Raw genomic sequence first — 24,180 nt, 5'->3', positions numbered from 1 at the left:
TCCACTGATCCACAGAATGCAAACCTAATTCGACTCATGCACATTGTGCGTGTGATTTTGAACAGCATCTAAAAATTTAAACCCAAAGCTCTGTTTGAACTAAAATATTTTTTGTCCATAAAAACTCCATAGGCTTCTACCTGTCTGACTTCCCACTGAAACTAATCTTCATTCATGAGTCAGATAAATTCCTTATTTTCCTTAGCTCCGAGTAAAGGGAGTATTGTCCATCTGATTTATGTATCAATTATTATACATAATTATTATTTAGATCTCATAAAACTTAAATCACTTTAGGCCAGATTTTCAAATGTTCATTTTAATTGTGCCTGCAAATTCTGTGGACAAGTCCACTGATCCACAGAATGCAAACCTAATTCGACCCATGCACATTGTGCGTATGATTTTGAACAGCATCTAAAAATTTAAACCCAAAGCTCTGTTTGAACTAAAATATTTTTTGTTAAAAGTGACCAGTCTGACTGGTCACTTTTCAAGACAAGTGCACAACTACTAGGGTGCATTCTGCTCTTAGTTTATACCATTGTAGATCTGGAGTAACTCCAATGAAATCAATGGAATTACTTCCAGTTTATATCAGTGCCACAGCAGAATTTGGCCCAAAACATCTAGCCTTTATGGATTCATTACATTGTGCTTCAGCATGTTCCTTGTTGCTATTGCTTGATATGTGATTACTTTACCCACATTCAGTGCCTCTGGACAGGTGTACAATCTTATTAATAAATATAACATATTTCTATTAGTCTGGAGTTTCCACATCTCTGTTGGAAGTTAAATCAAGAAAAGAATTTCACCTATGAATACTATAGCATAATTACAGTAGGCAAGGGAATTAGAGATTTTTTTGCTTTCCTCTGAAGCATCATATATTTGGCCATTTATAGAGGAGACAAGATATTAGAGTTGGTGCACAAAGGGACAGATCTGGTATTCCAAATCTAATATTAAAGTGGCTTTGATTTTTCTCTGTCTTAGTTTTCCCACCACTCTTAAAGTATTCCTTTTTCGGCACATAAGGTTAATAGCTGTGTGAAATATGAGGGATGTGGAACATTTCTAATCCTCTTTTAGGAGCTATGCTTTATTAGTCATAACTGATATACTTATATGGCTTATGGCCATTTGCACTCATGGTGGGATGCTACATTTCGGTTTGGTGACACTGTTTTACATGTTAAGCAACCCTGGGTTAGTGGGCTAACATAAGTGCCATTTCCTTGCAAGAAGTTGCCTATCTGTGCCAACATTGTAGCACTGAATGGGAAAGAATGGAAAGAAGCAGTTATATCAGTTAACAATTGAATAAAAAGAATGGAAGGGATATACATTCATATTTTAGAGCATAACCTAACCTCTAGCTGAGAAGGTGAGGAAGAAACTTCCCCTGATGGACAGGTTATTCTGTAATTCCCTACTTTGGGTTTCTTGCATTTGGTATTGGCCACTGTAATAGACAGGATACTGAGCTAGATGGACTACCAGTTTGATCCAATATTACAGTTCCAGTAAAATGTAGGATGGTATCTTTTTGTCTTATTCTGGGCATCTCTAATAGAATAACCTAGGACACATTTGCTTAACCTAGTTGATTGATTTATGAACAAGTCAACAGAATGTGGAAACCCGTTCCACAGACCTCTGCATATAAATATTAGTGTGAGAGTTGTAGAAATGATATGAAAATTAGTTTATTATTTAATTCTTTTCCTTACCATTGGTTTCAGAGTTTGATTTGTAATAGTGGGAAATATTTGTCCTAAAAAGGATGTTTATAATAAAGGTATTTTCAATAGACAAGCCCACAAAACTGCCTCGTTTTCATAATTAAACAAGTTAATAAAACATAAACAAGCCTAACCTTAGAGATTTTGATGTCTTAAGCAAAGCTAGATTGTAATGTGCCACATATAGGATTTTGGATGGGATAGTTTTTAGAAGGACTTTATATTAACAAAATAAAAGCTTCACAATTTTACTTCAAGAAATGTTGGTGCCTTATTGCATTGGTAGTAGAAATATCATAGATATTCAAACATATATTAATAGTTCAGAACTCTTTATATCCAGAAACTAATTTTAATTTTAAGTCCTGCTCATTTGGTTGTGGGTATGGTGAGGAAAGAAAAAGGTAAAGGGAGCCTCTTCTCCCTCCACCCCTTGTGTATCCACATAGCAGAAAGGCAGAATATAATTCAGGTGTTTGCTAGTCTGGAGACCTGGCCGCCTTGCTCCCATGAGCTCTCCATAGCCTGATTCAGACATGGTGTGCTGCTTGTTGGAGGATGGTTAGACTCCAGTCTGCTTGTGCACATGGTTTCATAAGCATATGCACATCAGAAGGTTACACATTTTGATTCCTGTGCATCTGACATTAGAACCTACTTCATTTTTGGAATATGTATAAGTACCTCTAAATGTATAGAGACAGTCACGTCCGTGTGTGTGTGTGCCATGCTTGCATATGGGCATATACTTAGATGTGTTTGTATTGATGGGGACATAACTTTAAAAAAACTGAATATAAAATGTAAAAATTTGTTTTATACAGTTATACTATTTTATGTTTGAATCTAAAGAACACAAAACAGGCTCACTATGATCTAAGTTACTACATCTAGGTACGGCATGGTAAAGGTGACAACCCAAACTGTTCAGGTTTTGCTCTGATAGCAACTGAGACATCGCTGAGAGAGATGTCTCTCTAGCATTGTTTCTCCTTAAAGTTCTCATATACTCCAGGGATGTAGGTGTACTGTACATTAGCAACAATGTTAGCATAAAAGGCTTGAAAAAGGAAAATATTTTCTTTTCACATTTGTTAGTTCATTCAATTACCATTAATAGTAAAATCTGCGAAAAAATAAATTACTTATGGAACAGAGACTTTATTTAGCGTTGCAGTGTCCTAAAGCATTCCTAAGTATTGCTTGAATGAAATAGATTAATAAATTACTAATAACCATGTGCTTTGTAGTTTGGACGTTAAATATACATGATGAAAATATTTTTAAGGAACCGTTTAATTTTTATTTTAAATATTTTAATAAATATATCATTAATACTTATTACAATTAAAAATTGCTAGAAGATCAACTCAGAAAATGTTACTTGTGGAATGTGTTACTTTGGATTTTTTATTTTGGCATACAGCTCATTCCCACTGAAAAAGACAATCTTTATATTAAGTACCCCATTTCAATTTAGTCACTTTTTTGTGTCTCTTTGCAAAATAATAATTTTTAATTTGTTTATACCTTTTTTTTCTTACATTTTCCAAGGAATTTTGACTTTCTTTGAATTTTAGAAAATTTATCAGTTTGATATAGCAAAATATTTTTGTCTTCTGTGAGTGTTAAGAATATCAAAACTTTATATAGCAAATTAAGCCTTCCTAGATCTAGGTATTTTTCATTCATGCAGACTATGGCAAAATAATTTTAGTACTTAATAATTAAGTATCAAGATTCGTAAAATAAAAGTTTTCTGAAGAATTTTCTTCCCTTTTACTGATGCCAACATTTCTTTTGATGTTGACAGTACATTTTAATTTTTTGTTTTGATTGCCTTACTGGTTTCCTTCTCAGAATAACAACAATGACCATGCAGCTATGTCGGTAAGTAGATGAAAGATGAAGAAAAAGCATGTAAACTGAAAAACTATGAACTGCCTGCAGGCTTATTGCTTCAATATTTAAATCACTTAATAAATCCCCTCACCCACAAAACCCTTCCATTTGTTTGATGACTCACTGGATACCTCGTTGTGTGGTTGCATGCAAGAAACGGGTTAATTACTAACTTTGGTCTTTCGTTCTTTGGGACAGAAGGAACCCTAAAAGCCTTGCAGAAACATGATAGGGTGTGCATTGTATCACAAATGAGATAATTCAGAGGAGACTTTAAGACCTTTTGGAAGTGAGGTCAGGTGTCAAAATGCAGCTGTGGGATGTGCATACAGAATAAGGTTAAAATGGAAAAACAGTGGCACAGAATAAAGATTTGGTGAAAGTTCTATATCCCTTTTGGTGCACATGCTGGCTGGAGTTGAAGGAATGTCTGCACTCAAATGTTTTTGTGTAAAAAGATGATGGATTGCATTTAGGGATTCATCCACGCCCTGGTTATTTTCAGGTCATCAAGTTTTTTTTAAAAGCAGTTTACTTTGAACAACCACAGATTATTTCCATGATAATGAATAATGAAAATTGTGAAATTAATATTGGGTTTGTTAGCAATTGTTTCGGAACATGGAGTGGCAGATTTGTCTTTTTTTTTTTTTTTTTGGTAATTTCACATGCATGTAGAATTTTGATTTATCATACCCAATTTGGTTTTATTTGATTACATTATTCTCATATTTTAAAAAATGAAAGATTTTGTAAGGCATTTATTATGTATGACATTGAAGTAAATGTTAAAAACATTTTATTTTTTAAAGATAGTACATATTTTATATCTTTATTTTTGTGGAGAAATATATTTGAAGTATATTGAGATGTTGGTTATTTTGTTTTTGCTGAATCTAGCAAAAGCTTTGCTGCTAAGTATCCAAAGAATTTCCAGAGTCCAGCTAACATAGGGTATGTTTTTTATTGAACGTAAACATGGAGATGTATAGAAACTGCACTACTAGAATTACAAAAATGATGTGCTTTTAGTAAAATAGAAACAAAAACACATATATTAAGTTTAAAGGAATATGTCCAAGTTTTGTGGGCTCAAAATTATTCCCTTTAAATGTTTTTTTCCTGTAGTTTTTTAAAGGGCAGGATTCTTCTGTGTCTCCTTCAACAACAGTCCTCCATCATAGTGTGTATGTGTATATTGTAGTTCACAGCTTTGTATCTGGAGCAGACAAACAGTTGGATTATTTTTAATAACACATCACTCCTAGGACTGGCTGTCAAGTTGGAGTCGTCCTGATCTCCAAATTTGGGGGGAGGGAAGGAACTAAACTTTCAAAGTAATTTGGAGGGCAGGGGGATGCATAAACCTGAATAGTGTCACTTAAATTGTTGCTTCTTTTAACAAATGGAAAGGAATTTTGTTGTACGTATATGAAATTATATTATTTTCCACCACTCTCCTTTACCTTTTTGACTCGCATCTATTTAGGATTATTTTCATTTTATTAATTCCAATTTTTAGCATCCATCCAAAGTTTGCTGTGGGTACCGTATTTTATGCAATTTAAAACTAAAACGTAATGGACTGCTGATGCTCACCAAACCCCTTTAATAACAGTAACCCATCAAACAACCCACCATATTCCATCAATCTGCCTTCCCCACCCTCGAATGACTGGGGGAAAAAAGTGGGCTCTGAAGAATGTTCAGAAAATAGACTCTGGTAGACCAAGGAGGATTAGGACCAATTTCCAAAGCCAAGATCCCTCTGGAAAAATGCCCTACGAGCAGCATTCTCTCTTCTTTACTGAGACAGCTGAAGTTTGAGTAGCCATCACCAACTCCACCCAAAAATATATTGGCGGATAGTGTGGATTCTGGAACACTGGCAGTAATGTGTTTCCTCTGTGAAACAGAACCTTAAATAAACAGGCAGCCATGTTCTGTACTACCTTCAGTTTTCAAATGAGCACAGTATATATCCCCATGTGCAGTGCATTATAGTAATTTAATCTGCCATTGATAAAGGCATGCATAACTGTAGCAAGATCTGCTTCCAAAGGGTATTTCTTGAAAGTCACATTTGGAAAAATGCACTTTTGACCAAAACTGCTACCTCAGTATCCAAGATTAGCCCAGAATCTTAAAAGGACAAATACTTGCCCTTAATCAGGGGTGCTTATATTAATTGATAATGCTTCCCCCACAGCACTCAAGTTATTTCTGTCTTGTCCAGGTTGAGCCTTATCCAACTCACAGTTCATATAGATAGTGGTTCACTGTACAGGGCATCATCAGCATGTTGAATGCACCATTGCCTTTGTCCCCTCACTTATCTTCTTAACCATCTCATAACACACACAAATTTAATTTAATCCTGTTAATGGATTGGTAATGGTTTATTTAGCAGAGGCCTCAGAACAGCTTCCTTAAGGATAGCCAGCATGTTGCCTTCCATCCCTAGGGAAACATTAACTGTCTTCACCAACAAAGATATTCTAGCACTTCCATGTATCACCAGTGAGAAAGGACATGGATCTGATTTGGTGACTGCTGGCTAAAACTTACAAAGAAAACTTGGTATATGTTCCCGTGAGATCATTTCCTGATCCACAGTGGTAAAGAACTCACTCCGCATTTGAGCAATTTGTTTTCTTCAAAGTAACCTGAAAATTCTTCACAGCAAGAAAGACTTTACTGTTTTCTTAAGTGGCAGCAGTCCAAATTAACCAGACTGTCAACCACTCGGAAGAATTTCCCTGGGCAAGACTTTGGATGCTGTTTTGAAGGTGAAAACTACTTTCTTCGCTTTCTGCACAACCATTGTTGTTATTTATTATTTTCATTATTGTCAAACACATAACAAAGAGACAGTCCCCGTCCTGAAGAGATTACAGTGGCATAAGACTTCAAAAAAGTCTTTTTGGCAACTGGTCACTCAGCAAGAGACTTTTTCATTGATGCTCAAGTACTCTCCCCTGTCATTTCACCTGTTGCAGATTATCTCTAAATCAAGATGACCCAAGAGGATAAAGACAGCAGCGAGGAGATTTAGATGCCACTATGCAGATATCAGAAAACAAAAGTTAATTAAACTATCGCTAGCTCAATAAATTGGTTGCGGAGTAGTTTCTTGAAGATCTTCTGGAAATTCCTCAGTTCGATCAATTTTTGAGAGTAGACCATCATGCCAGGTCTCTTGCCCCAACAAAAGAAAGTGCCTAACTTCAAATGAAGACTATAATGGTTTATTCATGACAAAAATGTAATAGCCAACTCCATTCAATTGAATCCCAGCCCAGATTCCAGATCCAGTGTGCTCATTTCCATTCTTAGAGCCAACAGTCAGGATTGTGGCTGTCAGCCATGAAATTCTGAGTTGATTCAGAAGAATTATCATCTGTTTGAACATTTGAAGTCCCCATGACTGGTTGGTCTCAGCAACTCCAGCACCTCTCTATATGAAATATGTGCATCGAGCCAATGTGTATGCTAATACTAGCCCCACCTTAGCCCCAGCTTGGGATTCACAGACAAGACTAACAGATCTGATTTGGGAGTTGGAAATTTCCCATATGTGAGGTCAGAGTTCATAGCCTCATGCTGAACCATCAAATTGTCTGGAGATAATTGCACCAGCAACATTAATAGAAAATATTTCTATATAAAATGTTCAACATACTGGCCATGCAGGAGGCATATAAGAGTGCAGGGAGGATCATGGTCAATCATGTCTTGATTGCAAAAGCCTGGGAGTACTACAGAGGCTTCAGAATTTAGGGGGAGGGGGGCACTTCACATGGTACTCAAGCACCCCTTCTAGCTGATGCTCAGACAAGAATCCAGGGTGAGGAAGTAAAGAAGGAAATAGGAATACCCAGAATTACCCTTGCTCTTGAAGTGAAGAAATAAAATTAATCTTAAAAACCACAGATTATGATTTATTTGTATTAAATTAGTGCCTAGAAATCCCAACTAACAGGCCTTGTGCTAGGCAGTGGATGCACACATAGTAAAAGAGAGCCCCTTCCCCGAAAAGCTTGCAATCTAAATAGAGAAGACCAGATAAAGCACAAGAATGAGGAAGTATAATTATCCTGGATGAAGGTGTATGCTGGTTCCATAGAAGATTAGCTTGTTCAGCAGGAAGTTGCCCTACATTCGAAGAATCCCATTTCCTTTTCCTGCACAGAAAACCAGACAGACTTGTAACTGACATTGCATGGTGCGGAAAAGGAGGAGTGTGTAGTCCACAGTGCTGGACTCTTGCTTCCTCTTTAATCTACATCCTAACACCTACCCTCTCTTTTAATGGCAAAAAAAGCAAACAATATTCAGTCAGCTCCAATTAACATAAAAATCAATTACCACATTTAAATGTTGAACTCTTTGGAATGGAAAGAATCTCTCTCTCTTTCTCTGGTGAATCATCTAGCATACATTTAGGTGCTATAAATTTACTAAATCATGATACCTGTTATGTGGCAGTAAGGGAGTATGAGCCTCAACAGGTCACGCAAACCAGCTGTGCCCTGGGCTGACTGATCCAGAGTCGCAGAAGTGAGAAGGGCATCTTCTTCAGCTGCACATATGGGAGGTGTAGCGCAGGTAGAGAGTTCATGTAATGAGCTTCCTGTTCTGTTGAAGGAGCCAGCACGTCTCCCAGCACCACCACCAACACTCCTTGCTGCTGGGGTTGGAGTAATCCTATGTGATTTGTAATGGATCAGTATCAGATCTCTTAGCCAATGGTATGGAGGTGCATTGTCTTTTGGAGCTGTGCAGCCCTTGTGTGTCATGAAGTTCCTGCTGCCTCTGCTTTGCAGAAGCTACTAGGATTTGGCCGTATGGGTTTATTTTAATCTTCGAGTTCTTCTCACATAAACATCCTATATAAGCTTCACTTTTGTGGTTTATAGTGGCACTATACCTATAAAAATGTAGGTCCTCATCCTAAAAATCCATATGTATGTAGTCTCATTAAGTCAATGGGATGGCTTCTGTGAATAAAAGATGCAGTCTTGGGCCCTTATTTGGAAAGTTCAGGATATATTATAGCTTAAGTTCTGAAATAAATTAATTTGAAAACAATAGTGGATAATACTTGGTTCACAAGGATAAATGGAAATTTTTTTATCTAATAAGTGGGCTATCAGATAGTTGAAGAGTTCTTTCAACAGTGATGCATGTAGTTTGTTAATACAAAGTTAAAGATCCTTTGCTGCTTTAGAGGAAACTGTGGCTACTGAAAAAAGAATGATAAATTATTTCTCTATGTGAATTTTTAGTTTATTTTGATCAACCCTTTGGGGAGGAGAATTACATAAATAGTGAAATTATGTATTTTTAAAATTCTCCTACTGTTTTAAGAAATAAAATTTTCATCTATTATCAAAAGTTGGATTTGTTACTGCAATTGTTAAACAAAACTATTAATTAATGTGACTATTGAAACGTATGTATTTTAGTTTTCTTGCAGTTTCAGTAAGTTTAAAAATTGCTTCATATCTTTTAATATAGTTAAATTAATTTTGAAGCTTAACTTTTTAGATTTAACAGACAAGTTTTCTTATTTTCTTTTTCATTGGGGATGGTAGTTTGTGTTGTTTTATTGTTCTTGTGATTGGCAGTGAAAGCCTTATTTCACAGCTTGCAGTGAGGAACTATTGGGTAAAGGGTGGTGGTGCTCCACAAGCTATAGTCAAAAGCTGTCAATCAGAAGCCCACATAGGCTACTTAGAGAATGGGTTTTCTTACTGACTTCTCCAAATGTCACCTCATGCTGTCTTTGATTGGCACTGCCTGGCAGGGAGGATGGATGAATCTGTCACCGGCTGGTTAATTGTGTTGCTGGTCTTAGCCTGACATCAGGTCTTTGACTCTTAAGTGGCTCAATACAAAACAAATTAGCAGATTGTAGTCATATTTCTCATTCTATATGCTTTGACTTTGTTGAATGCAGTCCATAAATCATATTGACTGACACCCTAGTGAATGATGAAAGCTGCTTTTGAGACAGCAAGTATGGATGTAGAAAGCAGTACCGTGAAGGTGCCATGGAAGGATGCATATGGCTGACCCTTTGGGAATTTCCTAGGAGCCAAATGTCTCTTTACTACAATTGTTCTTAAGAGAAAAGCTTTTGGGTACTACAGAAAGGATTTAATATGTCAGCAGATTCTTTTTTACAAGCTCCTTTGAAATATAAGAAGTTTGTCTAAGGGTTTTCTCTTTTTACAAACTTGTATTTCAGCAAAATGTAAAGGGTTGGTAAAAGTAGTTGCCTTTAAAAAATTTAGCAGGTGTTTTTGCTTATAGAATAGGGTCCTTGTTTCCTGAAATTTGCGTTGGTGAAATAAAATAATATGCTTAGTAGATAGCGGCAATTATAACTTGTGTGAAGATGAGATGGTAGTAGTTTCTTCATAGAGGTCTGCAATAGTAGAATGCAATAAAACTGTTGAATTTATGCATGACATACTTGCTTGAAAGAGTAACTTCAAAAAACCCCAAACTTACAAATGCTAAATAGTAAGAATGCTTTAAAATTAACTGAACTAGTTTTATTCTGAAGTAGTAGTACATTATGATAATATTCATGGACGCGTAAGTTTACTTTTAAAAACATCCATTTTGAAAAATATTGAAAATAGTGATGACAAATTGTTACGTTATATAAGTTGGAATATAAATATAGTCAGACCTCATTTATCAGATATGAATTTGAAATAATGTTTCACATTTTCTAAACAAATTACTTGAATTTTTATTTTATTCTCCTTTGAATAAGTGTTATAACCCTGTGCATTTTGAATTTGGAAATACTGAACATTGCAAAGTAAATCTATAAAGGAGTTAAAATTAGTTTAGTAGAGTAATAACTCAGATTCTTGTGTGTGGAAGAAACAATAAGTTTAATAGATTTAGCCTTACTTTTTTTTAATGTAGACTTACAAAAACCTAGTGATCTCACTGAATAGTTGTAAATTGTGTACAGTAAACTCTCCCCTTATCACTCCTCGGCTGTACCATGAGAACAATAAGCCTGTAGTTCAAGTGCATAGTTGGGAGTAATTTAAATGTTAGGATGTTTGCATTTTGTCATTTAAAATAAGCATTAAATGAACATATATTGATACTTATTTTAAAAAGTCCAACAGAATTATTTCATATCATGTATTTCTGTATCGTCACCGTTATCTTGTGCTCCAGTGCTATTGATACATGCCAGTTTACAACAATTAAGTTCAGAAGTTTGGTCAGAAAGGTAAAATGGAATCTTTTGTTTATAAGAATACACACTATGTTTGCATATAAAATAAATTGAATGTTAAATTTTTTCTTGACAACCTATTAATCTGCTTATACTGTTATTACATTATGGTGGCAGCATAAATAGGACATGGAGCTGATTTGATGGAGCAGTACATTAAACTGAAATGCACTAGTTGTTCCATTAAATCAAAATGACATTTCCATTAAGTATCTCAAACCTACTACATTGTAATTAAATGAATTGTGGCCCATTGGTTATCCTCCTCCCCTTTTTCCCCCCCATTCATATTGATGTTGTTTTGCTTGGGGAATAGAGCTGCATGTCTCCCAATGTAATTACCATTGGGTTTGGGAGACTTTTAAGCATGCTGTTCTTGCATTGTTTCTTACATTCCTTGTTGGCAGTTCATCTGTTTCGGTCAAATATGTTATTTGCTCCTGCTTTACTTTTTTAAGGCTTTCAACTAAGAAATTGACATTTTAGATATGAAGCTCCTTACAGTTCAAGGTGTCCTAGTGCTAAAGATATATTAGTGAAAGTTGTTGGAAGTTCCAGTTTGACATCAGAACAGAGTGCATAATGTAATATCCATGAACAAAAGCAGGAAAAGTTCAAAGAAATTCCAAAATGATACCCTGTATTATCTATATATTCTTTTGATAAATTCAATTATTACAGTAAATTATGAAAGCAATGCAAAATATTTAGGGCCAGATTTTGCTCTCCGATATTCATAAACATACAACTCTCATTGAAATGAATGAGTTGTACTTACATAACTAAGGGCAAAATCTGTCTCTTTATCCTTTAGAAAATAGTCTTAATTATTTTTTGGCCTGTAATTAAAATTATAGTAATAATTTAAAAGGTAAAGTTATTTGTATTGCACAAGGTATACTAAATCATTTCTCCTCTATAAAAATATGGTATATTAGTACTTGAGCTATGTTACAAAATAAATTATATCATTAACTGAGATCATTACATTAAAACATGTTTATTTAAAGGTACATTAAACCACAAGTTTATTAAAGCATAACATTACAATTTAACACAAAGATTTCTATGTTTAAAAATATTGCAACATTATGGGTAAAAGATAGCTCTAGTGAGATAGTCATAATGAATAATTGTTTTGAAATTTCATCTTAATTGGTTATCCATCTGCAGTGCAACTTTCATATTTGGTTTTAAATTAACATTTGATTAAATAGTTTAGCATGGTCATAACTAAATTGTGCTTTGTTTTATTAATATCTTGCAACAGTAAATAATTTCTTTTGAAGGATTCTGTAAAAATTGTAATGAAAATGTAAATAACTGGATTGTGATTAGAAAATTATTTCTGTTTTGTACAGCAGAGGGCCACTATTCATTTTGTAAGTAGTTGATTTCCATGGACCATTATTTGACCTGTCAAATACTTTAAAAGTGCATGGACAGGCTTGAAGTTCGAAAGCAGCAGATTTTTGGGCTGGAAATCAACAGTTTAATATTTCTGTAATAATGAGCTATTATAGTAAAATACCCAGGTAAAAGCAAATGTTTTGGTTCTATAAAGGTATTTGTCTGTTTTATGGTGTTACACATATGCAATGTGTCAATTTTCATTCCAGTTTTCATTGTGTTCAAAAATGTCGTCAGAAGGTTATCAACATATTTCAGCAACGAATATTTTTCATGATACTCTTCCAGTCTATACTCTTGAAAAATATTTGGATTTGTCTATGAGTCCAGAAAAATTACCAACTCTTGCTTAATACATATATGGGTTGTGTTTAATGCTCCTAAAGATTTAATTATATTCAAAACTGATACAATTGCATCAAATAAATTTTCATTAATCTTCAGTGTCTATTCTAAGTGTAGTTGTATTAAGAATTTGTGTGTGTATATAAAATAAAGTAATACAGGCCATTATCTGGTGGTATATAATTTGCTTGCTATCTTACAACGTGTTACCCTTTTTATCAGGGAAAAGTGGCCCAGACAGCTTGCATGTCAGCCTGCCAACATCTTTCAACATCCCTGATGCAGATGCTATTGGACAGTGAGTTAAAACAGATAAGCATGGGAGCTGTTCAGCAATTTAACTTAGATGTCATACAGTGTGAATGTAAGTAGAGAATTCCGAATGTTACAGTATTTGTATGTTTCATTATAACTGCCATGACACTAAAAAAAATTTCTTTATCTAAGCGAAGTAGTGATCCTCTTCTATAGCATACAAATTCTTTGTCTTTTGCTTATGCTTTTATTTAACCTATATTTTAAAGTACGGTACCATTTTTGGTTATGTAGATAACTGTGAGAATAATTTTCCAAATGAAGTTAAATTATTTAAATGAAAATATTAACTTATGACATCTCAATTTTTTTAAAGGGTATTAAATATTCAGGACCCAAAAATGCTGACAGTTAGATGGTTTTAAATAAAGACCCTGAATATTAAGGCACCTGGAAAGCCTTTTAATGAAACTAAGCATTGCTTAGATTGAATTGTCCTTCTATTGTGTCTTCTAGTAGCATAATAATCATTATGTAATACAAAGCTATAATCTACCATAAAATTACATACAAAATACTATGTTAAAAGAACATTAAGGTTTCATAGTCAGCCACTGAAAACTTAGGAAACGCCAGAATAGAGGTTGCCTGTGCAACCTTAATTCAATCCCCTTGTGCATCTGCATTATGATACAGTCTTTAATTATATGATCACGTACTGTTTTTTCCACAGACCCTGCCTCATTCAATGCACAAGATGGATGGTGCCCAATTAATGAGCAGCTGTTAAATATTTTGTCTGAGTGTTCAATGTGTGATCCCAGACCTTATTTACCTTATTTACTATTGAAATCTTGCTGTAAATACAGAATAATAATTACCTCATATGCTTTCTATGGTACTCATTACTATACTTAGCTGAGTGCTTCACAAACATTAATTAATTAATCTTCACAACATCCCTATGTCATGAGTGGATATTATTCCCATTTTACAGACAGGGAGCCGAGGCATAGAAAGAGTAAGGTCAAAAGTCTGTGTTCCAATCTAGTCTTTTTCCTCTCCCACCATCTGGCTCTTGTCTCTTCTGCGTTCAAGTCAGGCAGCTTCATCCTCCAGGGTGCCTGGAGGAGGAAGCACAGGAGAAACAGTCTCCATGCTCTCAGTTCTGGTGCCAGCCTATACCCCAGCCCAGAGCAGTTGACAGCAGCAGTTGCAGGGTTAGAGCAATGTTCAGTTGCTCTCTAGGGATGTTGCATGCCAGTCTGCTCAACACTGGGAGCTGTCAGGCAACCAAGGAAGGAGTCTTTAGATAATTTGGGTGCTAATCTCTTAAGAAGTCTTTGCAGAAAACCTGCAAACTGAGTTTTTTTTCAAAGGCTTATTACTTGGCTAAATTTGGTCAGATTTTCACAGGAATATCAAAATGCACATCTTGACACACACCCCGCCCCTATGCCAAATTTTAAATACCTACCCCAAAGCATGGGGGTACTAGAGCTTTACAAAGGAAAGGTCACCACATTTTTTTTAAATGTTGAAACCTATTTTCCCTAGCTTTGTTCTCAAAAATGGCGGAACCATTTTGGCTGAAAGTTTCAAAAAAAAAAAAAAAAAAAAAATCAACTTGAGGTATTTTCCAACTTGGAAAATTCTAGCCCAAATAGTAAAAGTTTGGGAAAGTTATAAACTGAAAACAAGGGTTATAATATTATGTTAATAACAGGCGGTGCTACCAGCCCTGTCGATAATAAAATGTAATGTGTATGGCTTTATGATTCAGAAGTTGGAGGCTATTTTACGATGTCTAGAGTGATTTTTACAATGGCTGAAAATGTTGCTCAGGGAACCATTACATATAGTAGACCGGAAGTTCCAATCATTCAAGAGAATACATTAGAATAAACAGAACTGTACTGTGATACATTTCATATTCCTGAGAGGAAAGACCTTACTAGAAAATGTTTTGTTATGTTCATTATTAGAGCCCCGTAATTTTTTTTAAAAATGTATGATTATTTGTTTGATTTTTGGGGAAGTTTATTTCATTTTATTATGGGAGGTCCTGAGGGAATGGGAGGGCAGGAGGGGCCCTGTGTGGAGGGTGGGTTCTGATCCTGGGGACTGGAAGGCCTTGACCGGGGAGTGGGGGGAGAGGTGCAGAAAAAGGCTGCCTTGCATTCACCGCACAGCAGTGGCTCCGGTCCCATGGGACTGGACGCAGCTCCCCTCACTAGGCGTTCCAGCTTAGCACCTGGGGTCACGGTGCTGCTCAGGATTGGCCTGGCCACCTTGCGAGCTGGCACACAAGATTGTAGCACCACTCGGGTTTGGCCCATCCATCCTCTGTCATGACCGAGGGGCTGGGGGGCCAAGTCTGAGTGGTGTTGGAACCTTGAATGCCAGGTTACAACGCCCAGAGTGGGAAGTCAGGCCCGGTCCTGTGTTGGGATATGTTTTTCATTTTATTTCTCTTTACAGGTTGTTTTTTCTTTTATTGCATATTATTTTGCATTTGTTAAAAACACACAGGGTGCTATTCATTATCTCAATCATCTCCTGCTTACCCAAAAACTGGCTGCAACAAGCAAAGCATAGCAATTTACTTTTTGTTAGAGAAAAAAAATTAAACATAGATTATGCTACCAACAAATTAACTCTTATGATAGTTCAACGTAGTAACAAAGGCTAAGGGCTGTCCCTCAAGTATGGGTTCACCTGAAGCCCACCACTGGGTATCTTCTCTGGCACTTTTGTGGAATTTTTCAATTGTTTCACTTTTTTCTCTCAAGCAGTGAGTTAACTAAGGCCTCTGCATAATCTAGCTCCAAGTCAGAATAGTCTTGCTGCTTTCATTATTTTTATTTATTTATTTATTTATTTATACATTTACGTAGCATTAAAGATGAACATGGCACTTTGTAGAACAAATAATAGATTCCCTAACTAAAGAGCCTACAATCTCAGGATTCTCGTCCTGCAAATCCTTCCTCATTAATAGCTCTTACCCATGGAAGTAATTGCATTAAATGAATGGCAAAAGAGTTTACAGGATCAGGCCCAAATTAAGACAAGAACAGGAGTATATGCCAGTATATTTAGGGAAGGTGATAGAAGTTTAAAGGGCAGACAAGAAGACAAGTTCATGGAGTTGCTTGAGTGAGTAGTGCATGATCTTAAAGATTGCAGTCTTATTCGTCATGTTGCTGAGACTAGAGTTTACTTTGCCTTCTTAAATAAATGTGTTTGAGAAGTAGTTTAAGGGCAGGGTGGTTGGGTTCAAGAAGCTGGAAGGCCTGGTCATGCCTCCAAAGCACTAACAGTGCCTCCATGATAGCTTGCTCACACCTTAGCATTCCAGGGCATTCTAGGTCTATGTTTTGCTTAGTGCTCTTTCACTTCCCTGCACTGACTTACAAGTATCCAGAGCTGCAGGGGATGGCAGCCTCCACTGGGGTTCTAATCCCCATCCTGCAGGCAGGGAATAGGTGGGCAAGACAGAGGGTGGGCAGAGCCTTTGTCAACCCCCAAACCCCACCAGCCTGCACAGCTGAGCTGGTGCAGAGGAGGTAATCTGGTCCAACTATAGGGCTGGCACAAATTACTCCCATTTGCTCCTCTTCTCCTCCCCTCTTCCAAGCAAGGGGGAACCAGGGACCAGATTGTGACTCTGGCACAATAATGAATAATGAAAAGTGTTAGGCAACTTTAACTACAGCCCAGGCATTGCTAACAGCTCTACCTATAATTCTGATACAATTAATACATATGTTTGTTATGTATAAATATTTTAGAGTTTTATTTAATTCTTTGAAAAAATTCTTCCTCTCCATCCCTTCCTGAGATAGTTATTCATTTTCTGGCAGCATCTTTGAGGATATGCTGTTTACATACAGATAATTATGTGGTTTATGACTATAAGACTCAGCATGTATGTGTAAAAGTGATACTTGTCCGTGTGTACCACATTAACTTCCCACTCCCTTCCTTCCTAAAGAGTTGTACCTGAATATAAAGACAGATTTAGTAGGAACTCCAGAGCCACTACCATATTGCTCATTGCTCAAATGCCATGGGGTTGGCTGAAGCGGTGATGTAGCGTTACTTTTTCTCTTAGATACTTTCACAACATAATGACCTGTTCATTGCTTGAGACCCAAAATCTAATCCTGAATGTGGGTTTTCTGCCCTGTATTAGGTTGAGAGGGAATGCTTTTCCTTTTCCAACTTTTACTTAGGATAATTAACTTACATTTTCTATATTTCTAGACATGAAATTAAACTTTAATAATCTTCCATGCCCATGGTTTTATTGGCCTTTCTTTTAGATTTCATTATATGTTTCAAAGAGACTTTTATAGTCTACCTCCTGAATATTATCCCAGCAGCAGGCCCTCCCACCTCAGGCCATACAAGGAAAGTGTGCCATGATGTCACAGAGAAGGTAGAGTTCCAGTAAACTGTGCTATAATCTTAGCAGCTCTCTAGTGAGAATGCTCTAAGTGACTTCTCAGTCACATATAACTTTATTGTTTACTTTTTCCTAACCAATTGAAGGATTTTGTTTTTCATCAGGACTATGTCTCTACAAGTTCTAGCTTTTTTGCTATCGTCCTGCTCAAAAACATGAGGTTAGAATGTTTTTACGGTGAGAAGTCTGATTTTTAATTTTCCCATAACTTAAAATTAGCCAAAAGGATGATGTTCTAAGTCCCCCAAAAATTAATTTAGCATATAGCAGAGACTAAGCATGGAAAATTTCAGAACAAAATGTGAATGTTTCCAAAAGTTGTGTGTGTGAGAGGTGAGGGACCGGGGGAGTAATAATTTTATGGAAACTGTTTTCATGCTTAACTATAATGGATAACCCCAGGTGCCTTGTAGTATTTTTTTATATATATACAACTGTTGGTAAAATTTTAACTCTTTCTGCAATGTTTTTAATATAAAGTATAGCAATTTCTTTGCAGATATATTTGATCAAATATTCAATATTTCCTTTGAAGTGTTTAGCTACAGCTAAATAAGAGTTTATTTAATGTTTTCTGAATAAGTATGTTACAAAAAATACCATCTTATAATGTGCAGAATAAGGAGTAGGCACCATAGTCTGCCCAGAGATTGCTTTGTTGTTGGAGATTCATTCATAAGGTCTGTCACAGTCACATTCCAGACATCACTGTGCTGGCTGTGATTTATGTTCTTGCTCATCACCCTCATCCAGCTTTATTCTTTGACATTTTTGGATTAATGGCTATGACAGTGACATTTCCATTAGCACTCGGGATGTGCAAATAATTCACAAATGGCAGGTAGCTTCCTACTGTATTTGATAAATGGACTTGATGTTTTACTGACCCAGAAGTGGAGGGTATATCACATGCATTCTGAATTCGAAAGTTTTCAGGTGTAATGCAGAAAGTTCAGTTCTTCTAAATAGCCATTTTAATTATTTTAAGTCTTAGCAACATTCTGGTATCTAGACATTTGTTCTGATTTTAATGATACTTTTTTTTTTTATTCTTTCAGGTTTAAAAGTAGTATATTATATAAACCGGAGATGGAAATAACAATGGCAAAAATTTGATTTCCTGTAAAATTTGTTTCCTTCAAAAAATTGTTAGTGAATTTAGTGTTTGAAAAAGATTCTGTATTAACCTCCCTGGAGACTGAAGTTTTGTTAGTCATAAAATGAGTACAGGGACTAATAGTTCTTGTGGGAATGGAGGAAGAGCTCTTATGGCATACTCTGAGATTTCACAATCCTGCATTGCATTTTGAGGATCCATACTGGTTTACATTTTAAAGGGGCAGATCAGCAGGGCTCAGCAGCGAGGTTACTTGCTCCTGATGCCAGAGAACAGAAGGACCAGATTACCTGGCTGCTTCAAGATGAACTTCCTCTGATTCTAAAAGAGGAAATTATGTTGCCAGGCCTCCCCATTTCCAAGGAGACAAGGGTGTGAGAAGAAAGAGGAATGTTAAAGAAGGCATGTTGTGACTCCTCTGTCTCCAGGAGAAATTTTTTTGGGGAGGTTGGGGAACTTAATCAACCTTTCCCAACATTTTAAAAGTTTTGGATTTGATTCACGGGATGGGTGGAGGTTTTGCAGGTGTTCTTATTGGAACTGAAGTAGTTGTTTTATTCCCTATATATCATACAGTGTCTTTTATATCTGTGGTAATCTGCAGATAGTATGAATGGGATAACTTTAGGGTTTCCCAGTTTTTTTTCTGATAATCATTATAAGAGGGGCCACTGAGGCCTGTTGCAGAAAAACCACAGAGAAATCCTCCTGCTCGCACCAGAATACGAGTACCCTGGGGGGAAATGGGGTATTTCAGTCACCTGAAGATAAAACTCACAAGCTGTGGCAGGGGCAGACTGTTTGGGTCTCTCCCTGCAATGCAGTGGATAAGAGTAGCAGGAGTTTGTTTGGGGAAGGGAGATTGCTAAGAGAGACTGAGCACTGGTTCTGGTGGAGAACCACAAGAACACATAAAAAGCTTCAGGAAAGCATTCAAACTTTTGGATTTTCTGACTTACAAACACGTTAGATGTGTGCCCGCCACTAATAATATATAATCAGATGTATATGTATTTAATGTTCTAAAACAACTGTCATTGCTAAAATTATTTGGTAATTTATACTGTTAAATATAAGTAGAAATGTTCCCTATCTAAGGTGACAGGAACTAAAATTGCTTTTTGAAATTAAAAACTATACCTGAAAGTATGTTTAGATCCATAGCATTTGAAACCATTTAAATATATTTATTAAAATAGAATAAGACCTGCAGCAAAAGACCTGTTTGTGGGTAAACTTGACTTGCCATGGACACTGTCTGTCAAAATATATATTTAAATTTGGGCTTATGCTTGGCATAATTGTAGAACTCAGGGTCTGTGGTTTAAGGGAATATAAAGTTTTAATTTAAAACATCATGCCATTCTGGATATATTGACATCAGCATTTTTTAATGAAATTGTAAGTGATTTAGAAATATTAATAACTAAAGAAAATAACCAGAGAGTTTCGCTATATCATTATTTTTAAAAAGTAAAGAGCTAAATCCTGATGAAGGATTAAATGTCAGTAAGAGGCACACAAGATTTAGCAGGCCTCATAACCCACCTGTGCATCAGCCTGGCTGACTCTAGGGCAGTTAGGCTTGTGTGTAAGAAAGAAGGAAGGAATTTGCACCCTGTCCATAAAAGGACATAGAATTGCTGAAACTGCTTGGGAGATAAGGGGATTAATGCAAATCAGCTCCTGCTGTCATTCCTGACCAACCGCTCTCTCATAGATCTTCCCCTTTTTCACCATATTGTGCCTGGATAGGGTTGCAGCAGCTTTAGGGGGAAGACATAATTTGGACCCTATTTCACTTTATTTAGCACGTTTGCAGGTGGCCTCACATACAGACAAGTAAGAGGTTGAGGAGCCAAAGCCCTGTTGTTTCTTTGCAGGAGACCGTCTCCTGCTCGATAGCCTACTCAGTCTGCTGGCTGAACTCCCCTCTCCTGGGAAGTCATGTTGGCGCTAACTCACCTGAGGTAATCCTTCATGGCAATTTGGGGGAAGAGAGGGACGTCTCGCATTCAGTGGGCAGAGTTGGGTGATGACTTTTAAGTGCTAGTTGACAGCCACAGGGAAGGTCCCCTCACGGTATGTTGAGCAGCTGGAAAGTCCAATAGTGCTGCAAAGGTGCTAAAGGCTCTGTGATGCTGAAATGATTTTTGGGTCAGGATTTGGCCTTAAATCTTCATGTTCTGGGGTTAAAAATTAATTTACAGCTTTGCTATCTTGAATTAGAATCCAAGAAGCAATGCTATGAAGGTGAAGAAACAGCTGTGTTCGGTTAACTTATGACCTTAAGCATGTACCCAAATTTAAGTTTCTGTCACTTAAATGCAAACTATTCATTTATGCTCTCAAAGTAAATGTTGAATTTCCAGTCCTGTACACTGAGCAAGTCACAGACATGAAGTGATGGTTGCATATGCTTAGGGATCATTAATAGGTATAAAATAAACAGTAGATCTTGTCATAAAATAAACAGTAGACCCTGGCATTTTGTTAAATATAGAACTACAGAGAGGCTCAGTATTATCACTGTTTACTGTAACAGATAACCTAAATTTCAACATAGCAGAGATGTTCTTTGTCTTAAGATATCAATTAAAATAATTGTTTGTGTACTTATTGGCTGAGTTTGTGAGGCCTTACAGCTTAACTCGATGGCATTTCTGTGTTTGGATGTAACACAATAATATTTGAACACCACATCCAATCAATTCCAATGAGCAGAACCCTATTGATTTGGGGGAAAACTGGAAAACCAGAAGGGGAGAAGTGGGGAACACACAGAGCCCTGGCCATCTGTTTAGCACAGCCACAGCTTCAAGCACCTCTGCAATTGTCTGTAGATCAAAGAACTGGTTAATGACACCAATTAATACTTTCCAGCATAACAATACCCCTATTTCATCTCTACCCATTTTCCTAATGGGAGAGGGGGGATGGGGAATACTGGCAGGGAGGATGGGGGGAATTGGGGCATACACACAGCCCCTGCATGAGGAGAGAATGGGGGACCCTGGTAAGAGATGGAATGGGGGAATAAGGGGAAGAGAGGTATGGGGGCAAAAGGAGGGAAGGAGGCAATAAGAAGTATGGGAGGAAAGGAGAGTACACAGAATCCCTGGCAGGGGGAGATTCAGGAGCCCTAGTGTGGAGGGAAAGGGGGGGCATGGGGGAAGAGGGAAATGGGGTGCACCCAGAGTCCCCTGGCATGGAGGCACAGAGCCCAGGTATGAGGTAGGGGAACAGGGGGAGTGTTGCAGGGAGTCCCTGATATAGAGTGGGGATGGGACGGTGGCACAGAGAGAGATTGTTGGGAGGAATGAAGGAATTCAAAGAGCCCCAGATTGTACACTGAGGTTGGCCTATAAAATCTAAAAGGTTTGCCACTCCCTAGAATTTATTATTTAAATGCACATCCATATTTTATAAAGAAAATTTAGTTAAAAGAACAAACCAGTCACACCAGAAAATACCAGAGTTAAAGTTGTCTGCACAATCTTAAAACTTGGCCCCCTTTTGCATACATTTTACCATCCATCTTTTAATTGCATAATTGCAAATTATTTCTCCTTTGCTCCCAAGCTTCATTAAGTGTGTGGGCTGGAGGATGTTGAATGATTCAGGGTTGTGTAGTGAATGCACTCAGGTGGATTGTGTAGATACACACACACTCAAAGATCCTAGTCCACATACACACAGAAAATGGAATTTCACTCTATTTACATATTTATGTTAAACAGTTCCATTAGTATGCTGGGAGACCTGTGAACAAAATCAGTGTGCGTGAACTAAATACTGTACATTTTCTTATGAGGTGGTCAAACCAAAGAAGATTTTTACCAGACCATCATAATGCATATATGCAACTTAATTCCCTACCAGACCAAACTCCTGAGGATGTTTTTAATGGCAAATCTTTGCAGTTTTCACTCTGTCTATCCTATACAAAATGGCTCAATCAGTTTTGGTCAGAGTAAAAAAAAAAATTCACTCTCAGGCTAAGAACAAATATGGAGGATTTTTTCCCTGAAAGATAAAAGTATGGCAACGTTTTATCAGTATCTAGAAAGGACTCTCTAGAATGGATATACTGACAGCCTTAACTCTAAATGTTACTTTTGGTCCTCTTAAAACATTCTGCAGTATAAAATACCTAATTAGCCTCATAAAATGGTCATGGAAATGTGGTAACCCAGACAAAAATCTACTTGCCTGACCTTTCCCATAACTAGGGTCCCTTCTGGCTTCAAAATTATATATCTATAATCAGAGGTGATGCTAGTCCATTGGGGGCCCTAAGCAGGAATATTTTTGGGGCCCCACCCCACACACAATCAAAAACTGTCCATAAATTACATAACACATTTTTTGGTGATTTTCAAGACCCACCCAGACCTTGTAACACTGAAACAAACACACAAAATTAAGGACCTTTCCTCCTCCTCGCGTTGCATTATGTAATTTATGGACTGCCCCAAAAGAGTAGATCTTTGGGCTACACCTCATTTAATTCTCTTCCTTAGATGTTCTCTATGGCAAGTTGCTGAAGAAGTCCCCAATGTAAGAAACCACTGGGCTTCAGGAACACATCAAATGTAATTCCCATGAGCTTGGCACTGTATTTGACAACTGGGCTGGACAGAATTACAGTCCCAGCCCTTGGAAAAAATGGCAGTCCCAGACAGTCATAGAATGCCTACAGAAGATAATAGCAGGATATGTTGTCATTTAGAGTCGGAAGTAGTGAAGAAGCGTCGTTTCACAGCCGAGGAAAATATGAGATTTCCATAGGCTAATAGGTGTGCAGGCAATATTTTCTTGATATGGTTTGTTTAAATAAAAAAGCTAATACTTTGTCTTTAAAATTTAATTTTTGGCAGCTCTCCTCCCACCAGTGCTTCAAACTTTATTTTTTTACAAAAATACTTCTACAATGAATCTTTCCCCATCCTCTGCAATGTTAGCTATATCACTGATACAGTATGTTTCCTAATACAGGAAACACATGCAACTCAGAAATCAAATACGTTGGTCACTGTTAACCAATTAGTACTAACCAACTGTTAATGAACAATGGTATATGACTTACCACCCATTTCTATTGGTCTTGGATCTGGTCTAAAATGCTGATTTTTTTTTTAATGAAAACTTTGGTTAGTGAAAATTAAACTAATTTTTATTGTAAATTAATGTATTTGTCCAAATTAATAAATTTGGATATTGCTTTATTGTATAAAAATTTTATTTAAATTTTTCACAAATGCTTTGGCAATCACCTTTAAATGTCCTCAAGAAGGGCCTTGATCCTTGACTGAGGCCAGAGCACTACTGTAATGCAAATAATAAACTATGCCTCTAATAGTCTTACTCTACATGTATAGTTGACAGTTGCCCATTAGGATATTCTTTATTCTCTATTTTGCCAATTTGTACAAAACATTGTATTGATATGGTATCTAGGCCCCACTACTGCAAGCACTTTCACACATGCTTAACTTTATGCATGGGACTGATCTCATTGAACTCAATGGGACTGCTCCATGCTGAAGTTAATTGTATGCATAGCTGCTTGGTTGATTGGGGCCTTTTATTATTTTTTCTTTCCATTAGTTGAACCAGTATCTCCTTTCTGTATGTCAGCTTTCATTTGACTTTCAAA

At 36.7% G+C, this 24,180-nt stretch overlaps 1 protein-coding gene across 4 annotated transcripts in view; it reads left to right on the top strand.

Moving 5' to 3' along the window:
- EXOC6 (exocyst complex component 6) overlaps positions 1-24,180 on the top strand; it is a 184,969-nt gene that overhangs the window by 124,611 nt on the left and 36,178 nt on the right. For 2 of the 4 annotated variants that reach the window (XM_054034886.1, XM_054034888.1), the window contains exons 19-20: positions 3,609-3,638; positions 12,901-13,042. In XM_054034886.1, coding sequence (XP_053890861.1) covers positions 3,609-3,638; positions 12,901-13,042 — 172 coding nt within the window. The remainder of the gene's footprint in view (positions 1-3,608; positions 3,639-12,900; positions 13,043-24,180) is intronic. The other 2 variants (XM_054034887.1, XM_054034889.1) reach the window with 1 other exon arrangement.

The sequence above is a fragment of the Malaclemys terrapin genome, chromosome 7 (assembly GCF_027887155.1).
Source record: "Malaclemys terrapin pileata isolate rMalTer1 chromosome 7, rMalTer1.hap1, whole genome shotgun sequence".
NCBI classification, from domain to species: Eukaryota; Metazoa; Chordata; order Testudines; family Emydidae; genus Malaclemys; species Malaclemys terrapin.
This window is presented reverse-complemented; position numbering and strand designations above follow the sequence as displayed.